At 39.9% G+C, this 24,021-nt stretch overlaps 1 protein-coding gene across 5 annotated transcripts in view; it reads right to left on the reverse strand.

The window, feature by feature from the left end:
• PDE9A (phosphodiesterase 9A) overlaps nt 1-24,021 on the reverse strand; it is a 99,243-nt gene that overhangs the window by 21,464 nt on the left and 53,758 nt on the right. For 3 of the 5 annotated variants that reach the window (XM_020783937.3, XM_020783938.3, XM_020783940.3), the window contains 6 exons: nt 23,468-23,522; nt 22,559-22,629; nt 14,263-14,347; nt 5,258-5,339; nt 3,676-3,750; nt 2,014-2,100 (listed from right to left, as the gene is read on the reverse strand). In XM_020783937.3, the coding sequence (XP_020639596.3) occupies nt 2,014-2,100; nt 3,676-3,750; nt 5,258-5,339; nt 14,263-14,347; nt 22,559-22,629; nt 23,468-23,522 (455 nt within the window). Of the gene's footprint in view, nt 1-2,013; nt 2,101-3,675; nt 3,751-5,257; nt 5,340-14,262; nt 14,348-21,312; nt 21,418-22,558; nt 22,630-23,467; nt 23,523-24,021 lie in introns of those variants that run through there. The other 2 variants (XM_020783941.3, XM_020783942.3) reach the window with 2 other exon arrangements.

The following is a 24,021-nucleotide window of genomic DNA, read 5'->3' on the forward strand; positions in this document are numbered from 1 at the left end:
GCTGTGACCATTTCCTATTTGCATTGCTTATTGGCAGTGTGACCAGGAGCATTGGGCTGAGAGCTGCTTTACAAGTTTTGAGAGGACACAAAACATGGTTGGCACAATTGTGAGAAGGGCAAAGGCTAATGTCCTGCTTTGTGAATGTCACCTTTGCATAGCACCAGAAAGTGCAAAAAGTCAGCCATAAAGCCATTTTTCAGGCTGTCTCTAAATACATGAAGCCATCCAGAAAGCAACCAACCAGCAATGAGGGATGCTGAGGTGACAACTGATAAGACAGCTTGGACGTTTGCCCTGAAGATATCCTAGAACCAGTATTGTTTTCTACATATGTCAAGGATGGGCAATTGCCCTTTTGCTTTAAAAAATTGTTTATAGGACACATACAGCCTCTTGGTGCAGTGGTTAAACTGCAGTACTGCACTCAAGACTTCTCATGATCTGAGTTTGATCCTGGATTCAGGTAGCTGGCTCAAGGCTGACTCAAGTTTCCATCTTTTTGGGGTCAGTAAATTGAGTACCCAGCTCACTGGAGGGAGAGGGGCAATGTGTAGCCTGGATAATTAAATTGCAAACCACCTTTTTCAGCACTGACAAATGCTGGTATACATGCAGCACACTTTTAAAATCGTAATTCTAAAGAACTTAATATGAAAGTCTACGTATAGCTCTGGAAAGTTACTTTTTGAAATTCTTGATATTTCCTGCTAATGGGGACTCTAGAAGCTGAAGTTCAAAGAGCAACTACTTGGAGCTCTGAGTATGTGTTAACGTTCAAGACCAAATCTCTATCTAGCTATAGTGTTCAAAAATGGTATTGGGGAAGTCCTTATGCAATCTTTTGTATCTGAGAAATCAACAAAGGAACATGCTTATGGCCTGTTTTTGTTTACAAAAACAAACTAATTTGCAAATATTATGAGATAAGAAAAGCTGGCTGGATAGCTTCAGTAGTTTAGGTATCGAGCTGCTGAGCATTGGGAATTTGATTCCCCTCTGTGCCTTTTGCAAGTAGAGCCAGCCTGTGTGACGTTTGGCAAGGTGCACAGTCCCAGGATGCCCCCAGAAGAAGGGAATAGTAAACCAATTCTGAGTATTCCCTACCTAGAAAATCCTATAAAGGGTCATTATAAGTCAGAATTAACTTGATGGCACATCATTATTATTATGAATAGGAAAAACTCATGCTGCGAAAACATCTCAGAAAAATGAACATGAGGAATTCCATCTTTCAAAGACAGGATTTCAGGAGAAAGAGGTTTCAGAAGAAAGAAAGATACAAATGTTTATTATGTAAATTTTAAACAGTTCAGTACTGAATACTGCTGAGGCATGATTTTCAGCTCATTTGGATGATGCTGTGGAAGATGGAAACACCTCAAAGTAAAAATGATGTAAATTGATAAGGCATGAGATGGCTTGTAAGGCAACTCAAGTAAAAGAGCCTTGATTTTTTGAAACGTAGCTTATTTAGATTTTTGATTTAAAGATGAAACCAAAATGATATTAATACTAGATGAAGCCAGCATAGTAGTTTTTATATTGGAAGAAAGGTGTATGTCTTATGCTTTGCATTATACAGTGGTGCCTTGCAAGACAAATGTATTTCGTTCTGCGAGAAGCACTGTCTTGCAAAAAAATCGGCTTGCGAAAAGCGGTTTCCCATAGGAATGCATTGCAATGCATTCCTATGGGAACCTCGCAAGATGAATGAAATTTTTTTGTCTTGCGAGGCATTGGTCTCGAAAAAAAAACCCCCAACCCATCTTGCGAAGCACGGCCATAGAAGAAACCAATTGTCTTGCGGGTTTTTCGTCCCACAAGGCATTCATCTTGTGAGGCACCACTATAATTATTTTAGGGAATAGTTTATATTCAGTTTATATTCAACATTTCATCTGTCTTAACATTTAGTGTATGACTATAAGCACACATATGTTGAAGATATATACATTTATTTTTTTAAAAAAAATCATAAACTTTCATATAAAATGCATTGTTATATCTTACCAGCCATCTTTTCAGTGTGATAGGGTTGATGTTGAAGTCTTTCACTAATCCTAAATCATGATACATGTGTTCTAAGCAACTCAGCATCTACAATATGAAAAAATCAGGTTATTTTTATATTATGCGCACTACTCTACAAATTCAAAATACATTGTACGGTCTAATATTAGATTAGACAGGGTGGCTGTTCCCAGGTTGATGTGGGTCAATTTGAAGTTTCCTATGGCAGTTAAATTGCTTTTGTCATTCATGATTTTGTCCTTTGGTTTTTAACAGAGATGAAGCATCTGTCCAGACTTCTACCACAAACTCTGCTCACACCAAGTAAAGCTCTCATTTAAAAACAAAATAAAGAAATCACTGCACTGCCTGTGCTAAGAATCCCAAATTCTGTCCAACCTGTGAACTATGTTCTAAGTAAGGCAGAAGGACAGCACTGCAAGCCAGCACATGCCAAACCATGCCTTTTCTGTCCTACAGAGAGTTCAAGGAGGCACAGTATGGTTCTCCTTCCCATTTCTATCTTTACAACAAAGGACGGACAGCCCTTCTTAACAGATGAAACACAGTGGAAGAATAACATAATACCTATAGGCCACATATTTCTCCTGCCCAATGCTAGATGCTGAAGATTTTAGCTGCTGAAAGTATAGCTATGACTCATGATGGGTAATGCTATTAATTATGCTATTAAACTTGGCTCCCAGCTCTGAAAAATACAGTGTGCAAAAAGTCAACTAACCCTACCCAGCCACAAGGACCAGGGATCACTACACACAAAAGACCAGCTAATGACACCCATCAATCACAGTGACGGATAATCTCTCCTCAAGACACACTAATCACCCATCTCCTGAAAAGGACGAAAGCCTATCTCACAGCCATAAATACTCAACTCCCAAGCATACTACACCAGAGCACAGAGTGCTGTCCTCTGAAGATGCCGGACACAGAGACTGGCGAAACGTCAGGAAGAACAACCTTCAGAACACGGCCAAAAAGCCTGAAAAACCCACAACAACCGTTATTAATTATTACTTTGCCATTTCGAATGCTATATTATGGGAGTTGGAGGGAGAAGGAGCAAAACATGCTAATTGTTGAAACACTTGAAAAAATGCTTTTACATGATTACTTTGCACTGAAATGATGAAACAAGGCTGTGATTCACACTCCCAATCAAAACCTACAACACAAACTGAGCAAGTAGTACATAACTGAAACACTACTATAAACCTCAGGCACTGCCGTGTGACACAGTGTTCATGCTAGTTTATGTAACTAATTATGAAACTTACAACAACTTCGCCCTCATTCATTTTTCTTGGTACTATTTCACTGGTTGCTTTCTCCTTACCAAGGTGTTCTTCCTGTTCACCTAACAAGCTCTAAAAGTAATCAAAGGGTGTAATCATTTGTTCAAATGCGAGGCAATGCTGTTTGCCCAGCATGAGGTCTCAGGTTTCAGCCAGCCCCTTTCCCTGTAGCCTCTGCTTTTGATTTCTCTATAGCAGGATGGCTTTTTCTTTCTTTGACAAAGACCTTGAATTCATCTGTGCATTTTCAAAACAGCTCCTGTGACGTCCATATCAAGGTTCCTGACAGAACAACATCATCAACAGGATGGGAGGTCAGGAATTTGTTTCCACATAGTATCATTACCTCATTTGGCTCCCACAGCCAGACATCAAAGGTTGGCTTCCTAAGAGCTTCTATTGTCTCCTGAGAAAGCATATACTGCAGAGAAAACAAGCCATTGTTATGGATTACTGTCATTAGCAAGCTCAGCTTTCGAGTTAGACCTTCTCTTTCAATGACTCAGGTTCTCCTCTATCTAGGACTTTATTGGTGTCAGAACTAAGAGTGTAGCTATGCTTCTTACTTGCAAATGTCTGTTACTAACCCCAGATGAAGAGGAGGAGGAGATTATGCAAGAGACAGATGAGCTGATGGGTTTAAGATTTAAGACTGGGAGTAAAATAGTAACGATAAAGAGTAATGTGTAACCATATGTGTCAATGTGCTGGGAGGTGGTAAGTGTGAATAGTTCATGACATAAAACATTGCACTGAATAAAATTATATCATTCTTCATACTCATGCCTACCATAAGTTCCCTGGTAATTCTAAAGGTGTGTTTACATGATAAAAAGAGCAAAGCTGTTTGAAACTGGTTTATGGAATTCTATGGTCTGTAGTTTCTGTGTAGCATTTACAGAAACTCCATACAAAAACTCCCATTTTCAGATTTTTTTAAAGTAAAGGCCATGACAATTAAATTGACAATAGGTTTTAAAGGGTTTAGTGTAGTACATATGTGTCTTAGCTCAAGGAAAACTCTCCTCAGAGACAAATTAAGTATACTTAAGTGTGCATTGATGATAACTGCATCACAGGGCTTAAAAGAAACCACCAACTGTTTAATATAAGGCAAAGACCTCCATACTCTTTTACACTTGTGTTCACACCAGTAATCTCTCTCATCGATTGACCATGAAAGATTATCTATACTATGGTATGTATCTTCTAGAATAGAAAGTGCATAAAGTAACATAAATAAAACCAAATAACCTAAAGATCCAATGTACAATGCTTGAAAGTCAACAATTCACTCTACTGTTAGGAAATTTTGCTTAAATTAACAAATCATCTCTAATTTTGTATTTGTGCATATGAATTAGCATATGCAATGTTATGCTTATCACCATCACATTTTGTCCTCTGTTTTGATAACGTGTAAATACCCAACCTCTGAAGGTGTGCATGATATGGAAAAATTGCTTACGCTTATATGATGAAGCCGAATGGTGGAAGATCCAAAAAACGTGAAAGGAAATACTTCATAGTGAACAGTTATGATGCAGTGATGGCACCAAAATGGAGAGCTAGAATGCCTCTGAAAACCAGTTGCTTGAACACCCAAGAATAAGGTCCATTCCTTTCATGTCTTCTAGTGGGTTTCCCATAAACTTCTTGTTGGCCAGTGTGGAAACAGAATGCTGGACTGGTGAGACTCTGGTAACATCCAGCATGTCTTGTCACAATGATAACAAAGTAGGGAGAAGGTATAATACACACTATGTTGATCTATTCTATTAAATCAGTGATAACCTGGGTAGCTCAGGTGTTTTTGGACTGCAACGGCTTGGCCAGCAAAGCTAGTAGTGAAGATTTCTGGGAATTGCCCAAGGTTGGGAACCACTGTTATTAAATTATGTTTTAAACTTGTATGCATCTCACTGTACCTTGGGATAGGATGGCACATCTCTTCGAGGCATCAGCTTCTTGTTCTCATCCAGAAAGCTGTATTTACAGGGACAATTGCTCCTGCATGAAAAGTAAAATTCAGTCCTCAGCCTCCATATAAAACATTATAGCCAGAATCCTATTCACCTATGTGAATGTGTGCAGCAATCACACAAGCTTGCCACCCTCCAGGCAGGCTCTTCTTCATGTGACTGCTTGTGCAAAAGAAAGCTTACCACAGGAGAAAAACTACAGTGTGATTGCCCGTTATACACAAGGTTTTTCTCAAATGAATTCTGGCCCATGCTTTTGCAAATAAAGATGCACTTGACAGCAATTGCTGTCAAGCCAGGTACTTTTAGACATGACAATACCTTTCATTGTTATAAAGATATGATGCTGAAAATGCCCATCCCGACATGTGGAATGCTGAAGTTCTGGATTCTGACAGAAAACTGCTTTTATCTGTCCAGTCTAATGAATTATGTTGACCACCAGCATTCAGCTGTTGACCACCAACCAGGAAGTTATAATGAGAATTAGGTAAATGGCATTCAATTTGCTTCCACTTAAGCTTAAATTACTACGTAAAAGTACCTGTTTTCTCCGGAAGGAATGGGTGGCCTACAAGAGTTTGCTGACTTTGTTGAAGGAATTTGGGAAAGAGGGAACCCAAAACAGCTGATAATCTAGCAAAGATCTAGCTAGTGCCTTGGATGTCTTTCAGTCTACCTCTTCGTAGATGTTTGTTCAGTGGCTAAAGGATTAAACAAGTCAACACTGGCTTATACCATTGCAGCAAACTGCCCATCCATGTTGCCTGGGAAACCCAGAGATACCTATAATGTTACTAAGTTGATTCTGTGAAGGGTTTTCTTTAAGACAAAGGTGTTATACACACATTCAGATGCACACTGATTTCATTTCCTTTTCATGTTAGAGACTAAATGGGTGATTCATAGCAATCAAAAATGTTCATTGTGAAAGTCTGAGGCTCAGGAGCTGAAGCAAAAGCCATCTGTTTATGGCAGAGATGGCAGTTGCTGGAACATTACACAAGTTTTATAAGATAAATGATCTTTCCTTGAACCAAGGGGCAAGAAGAAAGTTGATGTTTTACATTGATGTTTGTGGAATAGAGGGGGGGAAATGGACTGTGTACAAGTGTAAAGCTGGTGAAGACAACTGTGTTGAGAAAAATAGGTTTCAGCAGTTTCCCAGGAAACGAATCAAAAGCAATATTTCAATCACAAAACAAATATAGCACAACTATTGTCATGTAAAATATTATTCATGTGCATTTTAAAGGGATGTGGTGGTGCTGTGGGATAAACCGCAGAAGCCTGTGCTGCAGGGTCAGAAGACCAAGCAGTCATAAGATCGAATCCACGCGACGGAGTGAGCGCCCATCACTTTTTCCAGCTCCCGCCAACCTAGCGGTTCGAAAGCATGTGAATGCAAGTAGATAAATAGGGACCACTTTGGTGGGAAGGTAACAGCATTCCGTGTCTAAGTCGCACTGGCCATGTGACCATGGAAGATTGTCTTCGGACAAAACGCTGGCTCTATGGCTTGGAAACAGGGATGAGCACCAGCCCCTAGAGTCGAACACGACTGGACAAAAATTGTCAAGGGGAACATTTACCTTTACCTTAGTGCATACAAAGGCATTTTAAGGTGCCTACAATTTGAGGAAACCTTATGTGTTAGATGTCACTGGTTTTCAGCATTTGGTCTTCCTGTGATTTTGGACCTTGGCATCCAGAACCAAACCCCAACTAGTCATGCTAGTTGGAGCTTCTGCAAGTTAAGTCCTCAAAATCTGGAGGACCAAAGGCTGTAGAGACACTTCTATACATCATCAGACAAGGACCTCTGGGAAGTTTCCAACTGGATACCACAATGCCCAGTTTAAATGATGGACAGTGAAAGTAGAAATAACTTTGGTCGCTGCAACAGCATTTGAATGAATTTCAGAGGCTCAGGTGTCCTTGATAGTAAGTATAGGCAGAAAAATCCCACAGAGTCCTATTATACCTTGAATGCTAAAAATAATTTATGCTTTAATACATTTGTTAGTTTTTAAGGTACCACAGGATTCTTTTGTTGGGAGTTTAATGGAGATGGAGAATCTGCCCACTAAAAATATAGATATTTATATGTCTTTTAAACTGAAACAATGAAAATGCTCTAGCATGGATCTTTGTGTGTAGAGGCTTATTCATCCTTTAAGGAGTAATAATAGATTTTCAAGATGGTGAACATTAAACCAGCAGGATCTGAACCAAAATAAAACTCCAATGAACATCTTGGCAGGTTATAATTAGGGCTGAAGGAACATATGCTCCAGCTTCTATATCTTTGAAAGGAAAGGATTTTTCTAGCTTCTTACCAGCTACATTGAATATGAGTGCCACTGGGACCAAATGCCAAGCATCTGCCTTTTGAGTTAGTGTTCAATGCAAAGGGGAAAACCCCTCCTTATTTGTTCCTTCTGTACAACCTGTTTCCTCCTCTCCTATGATTATTCCTTATGCTCAGTCTGGATCCCATTTACTTTTGCAATCTCTATATTTTCCTTCAAATATGTGTGGAACGTATGAGTGCATACTAGCATTCTTTTTTGGTTCGGTCTCCAGATCTTGGATGGTGGGGTGGCCCTTGAGTAAGATGCTCCTAGTGGTCTCCTCCCTGATGATCACGTCCTTTGTCCTCTTTCTTTGAAGCCAACCAATATATGGCCCCAAAAGAAGGTGAAGCAACCCAGATTGAGGTTGGTGCTTCTTTTTCTCATCTCATCATTTCCAAAGTCAAAGAAAGCAGGTAGTTAGGGGTTGGCAAAAAGCTCCTTACTGGGGTCATGGCCTCAGTAAATGCACAGTGTTTGAGGTGGTCAGAAGGTATATTGGAACTAAGAGGTTGGTCTCTACATGGTTTGAACTGTTAGGCTATTTGAAAGCTGGTGTTCGGAATAATCAACAAAGGTCCATTTTATTGAAAAGAACATTTATTAGAGAACTACTTGGGAATTATTTGAGATATAAGAAAGATGATGACATTTGATCATGGGGCTCCAAAAGAGAGAGAAGAGATATATGCGAAAATGTGAAGTCAAGTCTCAGACTATCAGTTTATAGGCATGTAAAGAACAGTGATGAAATGCATTGTTCTCATCTCATCCTTGCTTGAGAAGAACATGTTAATAATAAATTTTCAAGTCCAATTGATTCCTCATTGGCTAGCGCAGTGGTTCTTAACCTTGGGTTACTCAGGAGTTTTGGACTGCAACTCCCAGAAGCCTTCACCACCTGCTGTGCTGGCTGGGGTTTCTGGGAGTTGCAGTTCAAAAGCATCTGAGTAACAAAGGTTAAGAACCACTGGGCTAGCATAACCGAAACAATTTCTCTCTCTCATTGATCTCTATAATCTGGGCATGCTGTGTCTGCACAAAGCAGGCAGGCAGAATGCAATTGATGGGTATAAATAACAGTTCTGAACTGCTGCAAGTTAAGACAGTGTATACATTTACCGCTGTATGCCAAGTTATGTGGCTTTTACGCAACAGCAAATGCCTACTCTGATGTCGTATCTTGAAACATTTCACAGATTGGATTAACAAAACTCTGGACAATGTCTTGACTTTTGGCACACAAACACACCATAACGGCAAAACAGCCGACTGCAAACAACTCTTCTGAGCTATCTAATCCTTAGAAGATCATGCAACAAAGCAGCAAATGCTGGCATTTGGCAAAAGCTATGTTAAAGCTTTATCTTCCATAAAAGACATTTTTGCACAAATGTGCTTAATTTGTTCAAAAAATAATAATTCTTATTCTATTCTCAGGAGTACAAAGATGACTCTGAGGAGCAGAAACAGAAGAATAGTTTTTCTGGTTTTTGTCTTTAAATGTGAAGGTTGACACAGAGGAGGATTTTACAGCACCAGTCTATAGAGGAGGAAGCAACAAAGGAGACAAGAGAAAGAAACACACAAGCAAGCCCTAACTACCCACCTCTTGCCTCTGTTGCACCCTGGAATCACACAGTAAGTTGTACAAATATGATCACACATTTCTCCCCACATGAAGCAGATCGGCTAGAATATATTACTTCCTATTGTTTAACATCACTAAACACCTCCTCTATCCTGATGAAACAGAATTGTAGAAGGAAAGAGTGAAAGTGGATTTCTGTGTGAAATAGCTGGAAGCCCTATTAATTTCTACTATTTGGAACAAATTCTTGGGCTTAGACATTTTTGATACAACTAAACAGGTGATTACATGGGCATTTGACCTGCCATTTGGTCTGTTGTGGGAACAGGTTGGGACCCTCCTTTTGCCAATAATCAGAAAACATAACTGCTAGAGTGAATCAGCCCAACACTTGAGCATTACTATCCACACCTTTCTGGGTCCCTGTCAGGGGCTACACTTTTTTTTTCTAGGTGCAAGTAGGATCACTCCATTTTGGTTTGTTTCCAGTATGTGTGATCACTAGGATCAAACCAAAGCAGAGCTTCCTGCTTTAATTTCACAGGCTGTTTCAATTTCCCAATATCATTAGTGACTTAATCAGACAGCTTAGCCATTTAATTGTGAAATTGAGAAATTAAAACTTCCTCTGCTTCTGCATAAAAGAACAAAGGAGGAAGCAAAGTGTTTTTTAAAGCCAATTGGGGCAGAACTGATGCATTGTACCTTTTAGGAAAAAATTAAGTTTCCTCCTGGAAGCAGGCAGAGACAGAAGGGAGGAGTTTCTTTTCGCTTCTCTTCTTTTCCTTTCTTAAAGAGGAAAGCCAAATAGGGTTGACGGAGCTGTGTTTGCCATGTGGGTGCAATGATCACACCACATGGCAAACAGGACCTCTATCCATTCTTACGTGCCCCTGTTTAGCCTGCACCATCCTGCTTCGAATGAGCCATCTTGTTAAGCCCTAAGTCTGGTTGACAGATTTAAGAGTTCTAGTAAAAAAGGCAAAACACAGTATAGCTCATGAATTTGAGGTCTGCCTTATTCTGACACAATCTTGTTCTTACCACATCTCATTTTGTGCCCCCTCTTCTTCTGGTACTAATGTTAATAGTTAGTAATTGCAATATAAGTTTTCAATAAATGTTAAATTTTCATGCATGAACCTGAGCCTCTGAAAATCCTGAGGAACTGAAGAAAGAGGTGTAGAGGGCACAAATAAATTTACAGACAGAATCATGGAGTATCCATTTTCAGAATTATTAAGTAATCAGATCACCCTTATCCTGCCTACCAAAACAAAAAACAAAACAAAACAAACAAACAAACAAACGAAGTCCAGAATGTATCTGCAGCACATGTGAGGGCAGATGTTTGGTTGTCCTGGAAAACATGAAGCCCTAGACCATTCCTGACAAGTCATTTTGGTATGGATGTTGAGCTCTCCAGAACCACAGGGCAGAGGTAGACTAATAGAATCTTGGGCACCCACCTTCAATTGCACACAGTCAGTCCCAGAAGATTGCGAGAAAGGGCATCTGATGCTGAGCATGGAACCAGGATTTTGTTGTTGTTTAGTCATTAAGTTGTGTCCGACTCTTCGTGACCCCATAAACCAGAGCACGCCAGGCCATCCTGTCCTCCACTGCCTACCAGAGGTGGATCAAATTCATGTTGGTAGCTTCAGTGACATTGTCCAACCATCTTGTCCTCTGTCATCCCCTTCTCCTCTTGCCTTCACACTTTCCTAACATCAAGGTCTTTTCCAAGGAGTCTTCTCTTCTCATGAGATGGCCAAAGTACTGGAGCCTCAGCTTCAGGATCTGTCCTTCCAGTGAGCACTCAGGGTTGATTTCCTTTAGAATTGATAGGTTTGTTCTCCTTGCAGTCCAGGGGACTCTCAAGAGTCTTCTCCAGCACCACAATTCAAAAGCATCAATTCTTCAGCAGTCAGCCTTCTTTATGGTCCAGCTCTCACTTCCATACATCACTAGGAACCAGGACAGGCCACTGTAATCTCACCTCCTTACCCCTGAGATCTTTGTTGCTGTTGTGGAAATTACTCCTCCAGCTGCGTCCATCTGGGCCTCTCTAATACAGGACAGCACATTCATCCAGGATCAAGTCCTGGATGGTTGTTGTTTTCCCACTGACTGACCACTCATTTTCATCTTATGGGACCTGATGCCAAAGTTATCCAGGATAGGCTACCTAATCAAGAAGTTAACAGCTGCTTGCAGGCTCTGCTAACAATTTGAACATATTTCCAAATATGGGAAGGGAAAGGAAGGTGGAGGAAAATGGGGATGGGGTAGAAAATAGGCTCCTCAGTCCACTGGAGGAAAAGGAGAAGAGAAGTGGCTTGAAATCCGAAACAGAAATCAAAGGTGGGGAAAACTGCTGTAAAACAGGCTCTACAACCTTAGAGCCACTCTAGCTGAAAGGAAAGATCTGTTCTCAGTCTAGACTAGGACACCTTTGGCTTAGTACGAAATGGAAATAATAGTCAGATTGAGGGAGTGCTCAAAGTGTTTGAGGGAAACAAGAATAGAGTTGAAGAAGTCTTGTCAGGAGAACATGTTGGAGAGGAGAGCTTGGAAGCAATACTGCCTTGGAGCCCAACTCTTAAAACCCCACAGCAAACACAGCCTTCCATGATGCTGGCTAAGAGATTGCTGGAGTTACATCTCCCTCCCCCCCAAAAAACCCCCACTGTTCTTAAGCTTTTTTGGGGGAGATTATTGTCAACTGCCCATCTGACCAAGGTGTTACATTGTTGTTGCTTTAATATGCTGTTAAATCAGAATTTATACGGTAATAATTGTGATAGGGTTTTCAAGGTAAGTGAAGTATTTAAGGAGTGTTTTTTTTTAAAACCAGTTCCATTCCCCCAGTGAGTTTCCATGACAGAGTTGGGGAACTGACCCCATGTCTCCTGAGTCCTATACCATTACTCTGTCCACTTCACCACATTGGATACCCTGGTGTCACAATATTAAGCTAAAATGCAAGTGTCCGAAAACTTGAATTGCAGCCCTGTAATTCCAAGTATGCCACAAGGAAGTCATGGCAATTTAATCCAGTTCAGGTTGGGGTTGTAGACCAACCTTTGCCCAGACCAAGCTCCCAAATTATCTTCCTCCTCTTTTTCAGTAACACGCCTGAGCTGCTGATGTCCTAATGAGGAATCTCAGCTACAGGGAAAGTATGACGTTCCAGCTGATGCAGTTTACCATAACAAGCAATGATTCCTTTGACTGTTGTTTTAATTAACAGCTCCAAACTTGGTAAGATATCAGATTAGCAGACTGGCTTCTTCAGCTAAAAAGGAAATACCTCATTTTTTGTTAGAATATCTCATGGACATTCTCTGTTAATATAAGGGCATAACAGGAGGAGTTGCTATGTGTATACTGAGATATTTTCTCAGATTACGTTTCATATCTGAGCAGGTCCATTTAAAATGAGAGAGTCTTTTACCAAACAAATGTTTTTCTTGGCAGAAGATTTTTTTTGTTCTGTGCATAAAATAGGGCCAGAATTCTTTATTACCGGATGGGTAAACACAGCAAAATCAAGATGTTAATCTCTCTGGGAGTTATTTTTTCAGTCATCTGGAATAAGTTGTTTTAACTATTAAAGTGCCACATACAGGATTCCCAAATACTAAACTAGTGTATCTTGTCTTGAGACTAACATTAGCAAATTGTCTGGCTTTATAGTTTGCTAGCATTACACCAAAACCCGTCATGAACTACAAATGCTTTCTCAAAAGATAAAAAGAACACCAAAACAAAGCAAAACAAAAACCTTAAGTTTCGAGGGAAATATTATGGCTCAATTTGTACCTCAAAAGTAAGGAAACTCATACCACAGATAAGCACCCATTTTCAATAAAAACACAGGCATATTAATACACCCTTCACATCTACCCCAAATAACTAAAAGAGGTAAAGTGCACTCTTTGATTTCCCTAATACAGTATAGGACTGCCATTGTGGGGTCACAATTTACTATCTGGTATCCTCAACTTCAAGTTAATCATGCAAGGCCATATCCCTTTGAGACATTATCCTCCCCACAGCTCTGTAGAGATTTTACAGAACTTAGATCCCAACAGATGCCTTCCACATATCTTGAAGGGTGGCACTGAGGAACCCCAGTTTCAGAATAATTATGTGTTTTTGGCTTTAATCAGACTGAAGATACAGTTCACTGTGTATCATCATGTCCTCATGTACCCTTTATATGGCTCCTAGAAGAAAAAGAACCGTCACCTACAGTATTATCCGGTCATTTGTCAACTGCGCTTCTGAGGAACGGGCATTATGTCTGCTCACTGATAATCAGTTATTTATCACATATGCTGTAACTCAATTTGCGCTGGCAGCCAAGAAGCTGAGTTTTTAAATTGGAAAACATTCTTTCCCCTTTTTTATATATTGTAAAGGCCTTCGGTCAGAAACAATAAAAGATTTTATAGCATTTTTAACAGAGGGAGATTCCCCAAAGAGAAAGAGACGGAGAGAAGAAGACAGTTGGTTTCTTGCTCAGTTTCCCCTCAGGTAACACATGTCAGGATCAGACATTAGTCCTACCAAAGGGGAGGGATGGTTAGAAAAAAAAAATTCATTCCATAATTGCCATTCTAAATTATCAATTTGGGTAAAAAGGCACATACAGAGATTCCAGGTTTTCAAACAGTGTCAGAACTAAAGGACAGAACTACAGCATCAATAAATATTAATTGCAATTAAAAGGTTGCCAAAACAGGGAGTGGGGGAATCACAGTGTCCACCAACAGCTTCTGTGAAGGCAATAACTTGGAAATCTGTAACCAGTCATATTATTACCATATTGCAGTTAGAACTCCCATATGATTAGTTTATTGAGTGGAACCTATCTAGGGAGTAAGGTAAGTTTCTGAATTCAATGGGATTTATTGTCAAGTAAATAATTTCTGCTGTAAAGCAGAGATCTTTCTCAGAAGGCTACTTTCCTTAACGACAATAAAAAAAGAAGAACTTACCTGTTGTTCCTTGCTGCCATTTCATCCCTCATCTTTTTAATGTCACTCTTGCACTTTTCAATCTCTGCTACTTTCAACCCTTCCACTATCAACAAAGTGAAACAACAGGGGAGTTACCATGGAAAAACCACAAAGATTTTGTTTCAGTAATTGTGCAGAATTTCAAAAGATGTGGAACCAAGGAGTTTGCTGGTGGCAACTGCAGAATATTTAAATATATCTGAAACTTGTTCCTTTCCAGACAGGTGCTGCCAACATAATAAATCACTAAAAGAAGCAAGAATTTAGGAGATCACAAAAACAATTGCAATGCCTCCCTGTGGGCAGCACTCCACAATAGCTAGCCACTCTGCTGTTTTTGAGGCCATCCCCGGGGACATAAATTGATGACTGCAACAGACATATCCATTCCAATGACAGGTTACTACAAAGCACTCTATGTTGTCCACTGACAAAGTTTACTCAGCTGGGCTTAAAATATCCTATTAAAATGAAAAGATGGCATGAAAGCACCTTCATAGGGATCAGGAAGCTTAAGAACCATCCTGTAGACGCAAAGAAAACACAAGCTAGGGGGTAGGAAGCAATTCTAGCTCTTGTTAATACCTTTAAAATGTGATATAGTTCTTTGTATGTCAAGTACTCAAAACACATGTCTACTTGAAACAAGCATTCATTTGCTCTCTGTTTTTTAGATTGTGCAAAATCCAAAACCACACCCAAAACCCAACCCAACCAAATCACGAAGCCTTGGGAACATCATGCAATTCAAAGATGTGAGTGCCTTTCTCTCACATTTCTGGAGGACTTAATACAGAACTACTTTTTACTTATATACTACTCTCAGTAAAATAATTTCACAGCTTACTCTTTTTTTTCTGTGCTCATTATTTGCACGGACAGGCTGATGCTAAGGAAACTCAAGGGAACTCGTGATTGTTTAATTAGTATTCATCTGTTTTTAATGTACTCGCCAATATCGTCCTTCTCCCATATGATGTAGTATGCAAATGAAGGAGAACTGCTCTTGAGGCTGTATTAGTCATTGATATGAGGACGGAAAGAAGAGGTACAGCTGCAGATGCTGGGTTTCTGTGGCTAAGTAAATGAACTCAAGAAAAAGCAGCAGTTTTGGAATGAAGATATGTGTTTCATGACTCACGTTTGATTGAAAGACAGAGTGATATCAAGGCCAGTTTGCTGTCAGCATTTAAGTACGGATTTTTCATAAAACTCTGTTTTCTGGAGTTACTACCTCCTTAAAGAACGGAGCTTGAAAAAGGATCTTTTAGGAATGTTGTTATGTGCTGTCAGGTCGGAACTGACTTATAATGGACTTAACTGGGCTTTCAAGGTAAGTGAGATATTTAAGGAGTGGTTTTCCCAGTTCCCCACCCCCAGGGAGTTTCCATGGCTGGGCAGGGATTTCAACTAGAGATGGGCACAAACGGCCAGTTTGTTTATCAGCTGAACAGGTGTTTGGCGCTTCCCAGGCCCACCTCCTCCGTTGGGCACCCACCCAAGGGCAGTGCCCCAGCTTCCCTGCCCTGCCCTGCCTACTCTGAGCACTGCCTCTAATTTCAGCCTTGGTCTCCAGAGTCCTAGTTCGTCAGTCTATCCACTACACCAGTGGTTCTTAACCTTTGTTACTCGGATGCTTTTGAACTGCAACTCCCAGAAACCCCAGTCAGGACAGCTAGTGGTGAAGGCTTCTGGGAGTTGTAGTCCAAAACTCCTGAGTAACCCAAGGTTAAGAACCAGTGCACTACACCACACTGAGTATCTCCTTTTAGGACGACAACTCCCAAAACCTCCTAGCCAACATGACCAGGAGAATTGTAGAGAACTTGGCAGTTTTTCCACTTTTGTGGCATTTTGCTTGGTTTTAATAAGTTATTGCTGAACTGTTGGTTTTGTATATTTTGAATATTTTTTTAGATGCCACTGTCTACATATGGAGCAGCCTGCCTTTTCATTGGCTTCTTGGGCATACGTATCATAAAGCCAAGATGTTGCATCTCTCCAGAGTACTCATGAAATTACAGTATGTGAAATGCTTTGAAATAGCAGCATGGCTTTGGCAACTGTTTTTTTTTAAAGCAGTTGTTTCATAAGAGCTTAAAAGAGGAATATTGGTTGCTAGTAACTTCACAAGTATATTGTTGAAAAAACAAACCCAAGAAGTAGAGAGTGCAGACATTTTGTAGCATTTGGGATCACTATACATTGGTGAAACTTAATAGTCTGTGGCAAGTTAGGAAGATAAATTTGATAAGCTCCAAACTCCACCCTCTTTCTTGAATCCCACATTATTTTAGATCAAAATGGATGTTTCTCATAAAATGTTTTATTTTTCTTTTAAAAGAAAGTGAGGCAACATCCTAGTGTGTCTCTGAGACGCCTCAATTACTTTCCTGGAAACCTTTTTTAAAAATTAATTCTAATGTGGTAGTAGCTCACCCTTCTGTCTGCACGCACACACACGCACACGCACAGAGAGAGAGTGAGAGTGTGTGTGTGTTTCCAAGTACAGGTACAGTTTTTAAAGGAATTATACTGTAGATTATAAAGGTGAAACAAACTCATTAATCATAATTAATTTTAATTTTTAACTCTGAATTTAATAAGTTATTTCCACTTGTTTAGACTCTTTCAGTCCTTGCTATACACAACAATTTTAATAATTTTTGTATTGTGGTGACATACTGTACATTTGGTTTGTAGCCAAAGTGAGACATGAACGTACATGATTTTGTCATCTTTCTTTATATAACTTGTCCTTCCAGAAAACAGCATATATCTGAACCATATATATTCTTTCTTTTCAGATGAAATTCAACATCTATATTACTTAAATTTTTATGTTACACAGTATTTTTGAAAGGCTAAGGCTGAAATCCTATGGTCCTTAGGAGTCAAAGTTTGAACCCTGCATAAAGAAGCCGTTCAATACCATTTTAACTGCTGTGACTCCAATCCTATGGAAACCTAGGATCTGTAGCTTGGTGAGGTCTTTAGAATTTTCTATAGACATATGTCCTATGATCCACTTACTCTATATTCTGCAGGATGGAGCAATGATAAATTAAAATGTTATTGTACTGTTATAACTGTGTCACATTTATGAACTCTGATAATATTGCCAGTCTGTCCCTCCATGTAGGGAACAATAGCCACTGGAAACCTCTCTGCTACAGTGGGAAAAACTCTGCCATCATCTGTCCTGCATCATTCGAGCATTAAAGGTGATAGGAGAGAAAGTGTGACTCTTTGTGCCCAAACTACACAATACAGTTGGCATGTCATTGTGCTTCTAGATTTTAACTAATCCCTGGCTGAACAGACACTGTGAGGAGAAATACAATAAGGCCACAACTTTAATGGTTACAGCAGCAGTATCCTTGGCCAGCACTAAGGCTGGATTCAGAGCATTGGGAGATCTGCTCAATGCTCTGAAACTATTGAAGAGAGGACAGCACACTTGTTGGGATGTGTGTATGTGAAGAGGAACCAATCAGAATGGTTAAACCTAGAAGTGAGCTGTCCCCTCAATTGTCTAGGGTGGAAGGAGTCAACACCATCTTAACTGCACTATCTTCTACGGTTCAGAACCTGGACCTAGGGCAAGGTCAGATAGCAGAGGGAGATGGGAAGAAAAAGGCAGGAAAAGAACAGCCAATAGTTGAGGGCTTCTTAATGACAGACGAGGAGGGGAGAGTAAGGGACATGGAAGATGGAGGAGAAAGAAAGAAGAGCTGAGGCTCGGAGGAGTGGAGGAATCCAGAGCTAGAGGGGAAGAAGGATTACGGTCAAAGGAAGAGGAAGAACCCTATGTGTTCTCCTTTCCTCATAAAGGAGAGACTAAAAGTTAAGAGAGGAAAGAGATTAAACATTTGGTTAATATGAACACATCTCCTGTGATAACTCTGATTAAAAAGAAGGAACTGCTTAATCTAGAACAGTGGTTCTTAACCTTTGTTACTCGGATGCTTTTGAACTGCAACTCCCAGAAACCCCAGCCAGGACATCTGGTGCTGAAGGCTTCTGGGAGCTGCAGTCCAAAAACACCTGAGTGACCCAAGGTTAAGAACCAGTGATCTAGAACAACAATGCAATCACAGTGGGTATGCCACTACATAGCTCATTACCCAAAAGTCAGTCTGGGCCTCTGCCTCCCAAATTAAGTGTGATAATTAGAGATGGGATATTTATATTTGTCTCCCGTGGGAGACAAATACAAATATCACCACCACAGATAGCCAGGCTGATTGGACTCTCCCCCTAGAACTTGGCTGTCCACTTACTGCTTATGGCATGGCACATGCAGCCGTCATTGTTTGCAATGCACCAATTGCAGAATTATGCACCAATCCCTGCCTCCCAGTGCTGCTGACCAATCCAGTGAGAAGGCAGGATGATGAGTCTCCCCGCTCAACTGCTGAGTGGTCAGCAGCTCAGGAAGGTGGGGAAGCCCTGGCTGAGATACTTCTGTGATTGGCGTGGCACAAACAATAGTGGCCGCATGCGTTGCAACTGCCAGGTTCTCGGGGGGAGGGTCCAATCAGACCAGCAACCTGTGGTGGCAATATACGTATTTGTCTCCATTGGGAGATTAATACAAATATCCCATGTCTAGTGGTCATGTCCCAGACTCCCTTAGAAGGATTAATCAATCCTGGGAGAGTTGGGTAGACACCTGGACCCTAGGTCCATCCCAGGGCCCACAACTGCCTCCTCTGTAAAGTTGTTACTAGAAATAATGAACAGAAATTCAAACAGAACCACCTACGACAATACCAATATGCACCTTCCCCACGCAGGTACCCTGGGGTTGATGGGCAGGCAGGGAAGGCTGTCCAAAGAGAAATGCCACTGTCTTGCCTGTTTACATGCTAAGCTGACAGACCAGAGGGAAGCTTCAGGAACTGCCTCTACCAGCCTGGCTGCCAGTGAAGAATCTAGGAAAGATCCCCAGCTGAAGGCTGCATAGGCAAATAGCTCCTGTTGAGCCTGTTACAGCCACCATCTTACCTGACCCTCTAACTTTCTACAACCTGGAAAGTCTCAGCACAGAGATGAGGGCCCAGGTAATTGTGAGCTCTGTATTTAGAAGTGGATCTTCCTAGACTGATTTAAAAAAATCTGATTATCTATGTTTTGCGGATTAGCTTGTTTTTTTATTTCTCTTTGGGAAAAAGACATAGACTTCATTTTCAAGCCAGACTGAGGGTACAACTATACTGGAAAGCTGAATCAGAGCAATTTGGCTTTGCTGTGATTTGATTTGAAGCCTGTATTACATTAGAAATTGCAGTCAGTGCTCACATGGGGGATGCAGACTGATTTGGAAGTTCACCATTCATAGTTGATGCAATGTGATTTGTATTCTAGTCCATACTTTGAATTCCCCCATTTCATAAGTGGAGTAAATCCCATGGTATTTGACTGTGTAGTCATAGTTTGATTTTGGAAGGACCTGGAGAGAAAACACTATAATGGCAAGAAACATATATTTCCTTTTAAATATAATTTGTCCTACAATGGTGTGCAATTGATGTCAAAGGTGGGTGATGCCTTTGATTCAAAAGATCCAAAGCCCTCCAGAACCCCAACATGCTCCTGACAACTATGAAAAAAGATTCCTCATCCTTCTAAGTGAAACACCTCTCCACTGCTTCAATTAGTATTAACGGATGGGAAATATATATATTTAAAAAGAACAGTTGTGTATGTGCCCTGTAACTTCCAACCCTCCCTTCATCCTATGTAGTGTAAACTGGGAGGCCTTTCCTCACCCCCCTAGGACTGCTCTGATGCCATTTGAACAAGACATTTTTTAACTCTGTCCTATTTATAACAGTAATTATTAACAACCATTTTACTGCCATTTTACTTTTGAACCTATAAGAAGAACAGGAACATCTGTGTAGAGTTGTATTCCACTGTGAGGAGACAGAACAGAAGTGTGGGTGGGTGTCCAGTGTTTATAACATGAGTTTCATCCAAGTTTGTTATGCCAACTCACATACCATATGTATTTTATGTAGACCACACCCCTTTGCTTGAGGACATTTGTGTAAATAGGTCCCATACAGTTTTTGCAACTTTCCCTATGCCAACACAAAACAACAAAAAAGGTAGGTTGAATGGTTGTACTGAAAAGTGCAAAAAATCTAGGAACAGCTAGTTTATACATGGAGAAATATCTCAATGCAGCATTTAATGTTATCCATCTGTTTGTTATATACTGTCTGATGTGTCTGTTACCAACGGTGGTGCTTTTATTTTTTTAAAAAATCCTGCTATCTGGTATACTGCTGTATCAGATAGCAGGATTTTTAAAAAACACACGGGGCATTCACATATGCAGAACTGATTCCAATGACTCAATTCCACATCAGCACCAAAATAAATGGACTTCAGGGAGGAAAACAGAAAAACCCACTCGCCTGGCACAGTACTCCATGTGTGCATGTACCTTGTGTGTACGCTAACATTTAACTCATGTTTTAAAAACAAAATCTGATACAACAGTGGATTTTATGGTCAGTGGGCTCAATCCCTTACTATGCTAAATTATGCCTCAGTTAGAGTAAGCCATGTGAATCAGTAGAATTTACAGAGGAATTGACTCACCAAATCCCCATTGATTCAACCAGCCCATTGTAGTAGGCCTACTTTAGTGTGATTTATTATGCTAAAAGCAAAAAAGCAAAACGTGCTGCTTATATATCGCCCCATAGTGCTTCAAGCACTCTCTGGGTGGTTTACAATTTAATTATGCAGGCTACACATTGCCCCCCCCAGCGAGCTGGGTACTTATTTTACCGACCTTGGAAGGACAGAAGGCTGAGTCAACCTTGAGCAGGCTACCTGGGATTGAGCTCCAGGTCGTGAGCACAGTTTTAGCTGCAGTACAGCAGTTTAACCACTGCGCCATGAGGCTCTAAGCTATAGGTTTTTGGCCAATTTGTTATTTGGCAATATATAATTATAGATACTGTATTTTATCTGTAATAAAATAATTAAATCAGAAACAGGAAAAATTACCTTTTGGACTAGGACTTCCATACTATTCCAGTCACCACATTCACTTTTCCAATCTTTGATTTATAGACATATAATGTTTAGAGATCTTGTTCTCTTCCTACAGATCTATATAAACATAAATATAGATCTATTACAGATTTTTACCAGAACTTGAAAGTTATATGTAATTATGTGACCTGTGTGGAGAACTTTCAGTACAGTAGTGCCTCGCATAACGAGCGCACCGTTTAACGACGAATCCGCATAGCAATCTATTTTTTGGGATCGCTAATGCGATCGCATTGCGATGTTTTAATAGCCTAAACATTGCATTGCGATTATTGGTAAGCGTTTCACTTACCGATCTTCGCATTGCGATGTTTGCAGAACAGCTGATCCGCGGTTCCAAAATGGCCACCGGGTGCCCAAAATGGCTGCCGCAACCATTTTCGCATGATTTCCTCACTTACCGAGGTGGTGAAAATGGTGGCGCTATGGAGGATCTTTGCATAACGGTGAGTTTTTGCCCCATAGGAACGCATTAAATGAAGTTTAATGCGTTTCTGTGGGGTTTTCCCCCCTCATTGCAATGTTTCCAGATAGCGACAATTAATCTGGAACGGATTAACGTCGCTATGCGGGGCACGACTGTATATAGTGGTCTTCCCACAATTCCTTGAGGACATTACACTGGCTATCTTTATATAATTACCAAATCTTAATACATATGGCTGTATTTCAGGGTTGCAATGAGGGAAAGCTCCACACCTACACATTGCTTTTTCAAAGGATTGGGGGGTGAGGAATGGAAAAATAATATGTAACAATAATGACCAACTGTGTGTATGTTTGTGTGTGTATATGAAAAGTCATACATGTACCCTGTTTCCCCGAAAATAAGACCTAACCTGAAAATAAGTTCTAGTATAATTTTCATGATGCCAGTAATATAAGCCCTACCCCCAAAATAAGCCCTAGTTAAGTACAACCCCGCCCTCCACCATTGTGTAGCATTGTGCAGCAACCAGAAGATGACATGACTGTAAAACAAAACATCACCTGAAAATAAGCCCTAATGCATTTTTGGAGCAAAAATTAATATAAGACCCTGACTTATTTTCAGGGAAACATGGTATATATATGTCTTTTCACAAACACACACAAACATATATATACATATCTATTTAAAAAGATCTGAGAGAGTCATGTCTCTCTCAGATCTTTTTAAGCAGATGCAAAAAAAAATCAAGTTTCATAAGTAACTCACATTCAACTCTCTTCTCCAGCATTGCCAACTGATTTCTTACTTCAGTTCTCAGTTCATCAATTTTAAATACCCTGCAAGGAGAAAAGTATTTAGACAAGAATACTTGTACATACTTTTAACTGTACAAATTACATAATTTTATGAGAAATCTGATTTCCATCAGTGAGGAAAAAATTGAGTGTACAAAATGAACTTCCTAAATGTCATGCAGTATGGCAATGGAATCAATTAAGAGAAACTTAGACAACCACCTGGCAGATAAACTGGATGAACATGCCCTGAAACAAGCTGGACATGAAATCCTCTTCAAAATACAGAAGTACTGGACAACACCAGCAATCATAATCTTAGACTATACAGGGGAGCCATTGAAATCCACAAACATCAGCACAGCTTCAACAAAAAAAAGAAGGAAGTCTAAAACTCAACAAAGCCTGGCTCCCAGCACTGAAAAATACAGCCTGCAAAATGGTCAATAGATTCTATCCAGCCACAAGGACCAGTGATCACTGCACACAAAAGACTAGCTAATGACATCCATCAATCACAGTGACAGATCATCTCCCCCCCTTATCACAACAATACACCCATAACAAAAAACACCCTGATCACCATAATCACCCAATCTCCTAAAAAGGACAAAAAGCTGATCCCACAACTACAAATACTCAACTATCCCACACACTACATCAGAACACAGACAGAGTTCTAACTCCTGTCCTCTGAAGATGCCGGCCACAGAGACTGGCAAAATGTTAGGAAGAAAAACCTCCAGAACATGGCCAAACAGCCCAAAAAACCTACAACAAACATTACTTCAGATAATTTGTTTTGAGGACTACTCTACAAATGTCTACAAAGAAACCACCGCCACCTTGAATGCTGAAAAATACTGTATCAAGATTTTACCTTGAGAACTGCTCAACTACTTGTAACAGCAAATTCTGGAACAATTCCTCTTTTTCTGTTAAAAAATGTAAAATAACATAATGGGAAATCAAGAGAGAACGATTATTGCATGGGGACCACAGAGCACAAGATTCAAATTACACACTAATAATAGCTGTCTGGAAAAATAACATCGTACTTGAAAGACAATAAAACTGACCATCTTCAATCAATATTTGAAAATACAATAGCTCCATTGAGAATTTTTAATCTAGTCTTTCATTCTCAACTATGGTTTAACTGTAATTAAAACCATGCTGCAGAAATCAACATACACATGCAAATACACAGAGATGAATGTTCTAAAAAATAAAAAAAGCTGATATTCTTTTTTTAAAGATGTTGTCTAAAGTAAAACTCTGCAGGTGTCACCTTATTAACCTCAAAATTATAGCATGTTTGGAATACTTTGCTTTCATTATTGAACGTAAAATATGTTCTTTCAAAGAAAAAACAACTACACATTTTTTTCATCCCAAACATAATCAATTCGTTTGAAACAGGGCCTCCTGATC

Source organism: Pogona vitticeps, chromosome 3, assembly GCF_051106095.1.
Source record: "Pogona vitticeps strain Pit_001003342236 chromosome 3, PviZW2.1, whole genome shotgun sequence".
NCBI lineage: Eukaryota > Metazoa > Chordata > Lepidosauria > Squamata > Agamidae > Pogona > Pogona vitticeps.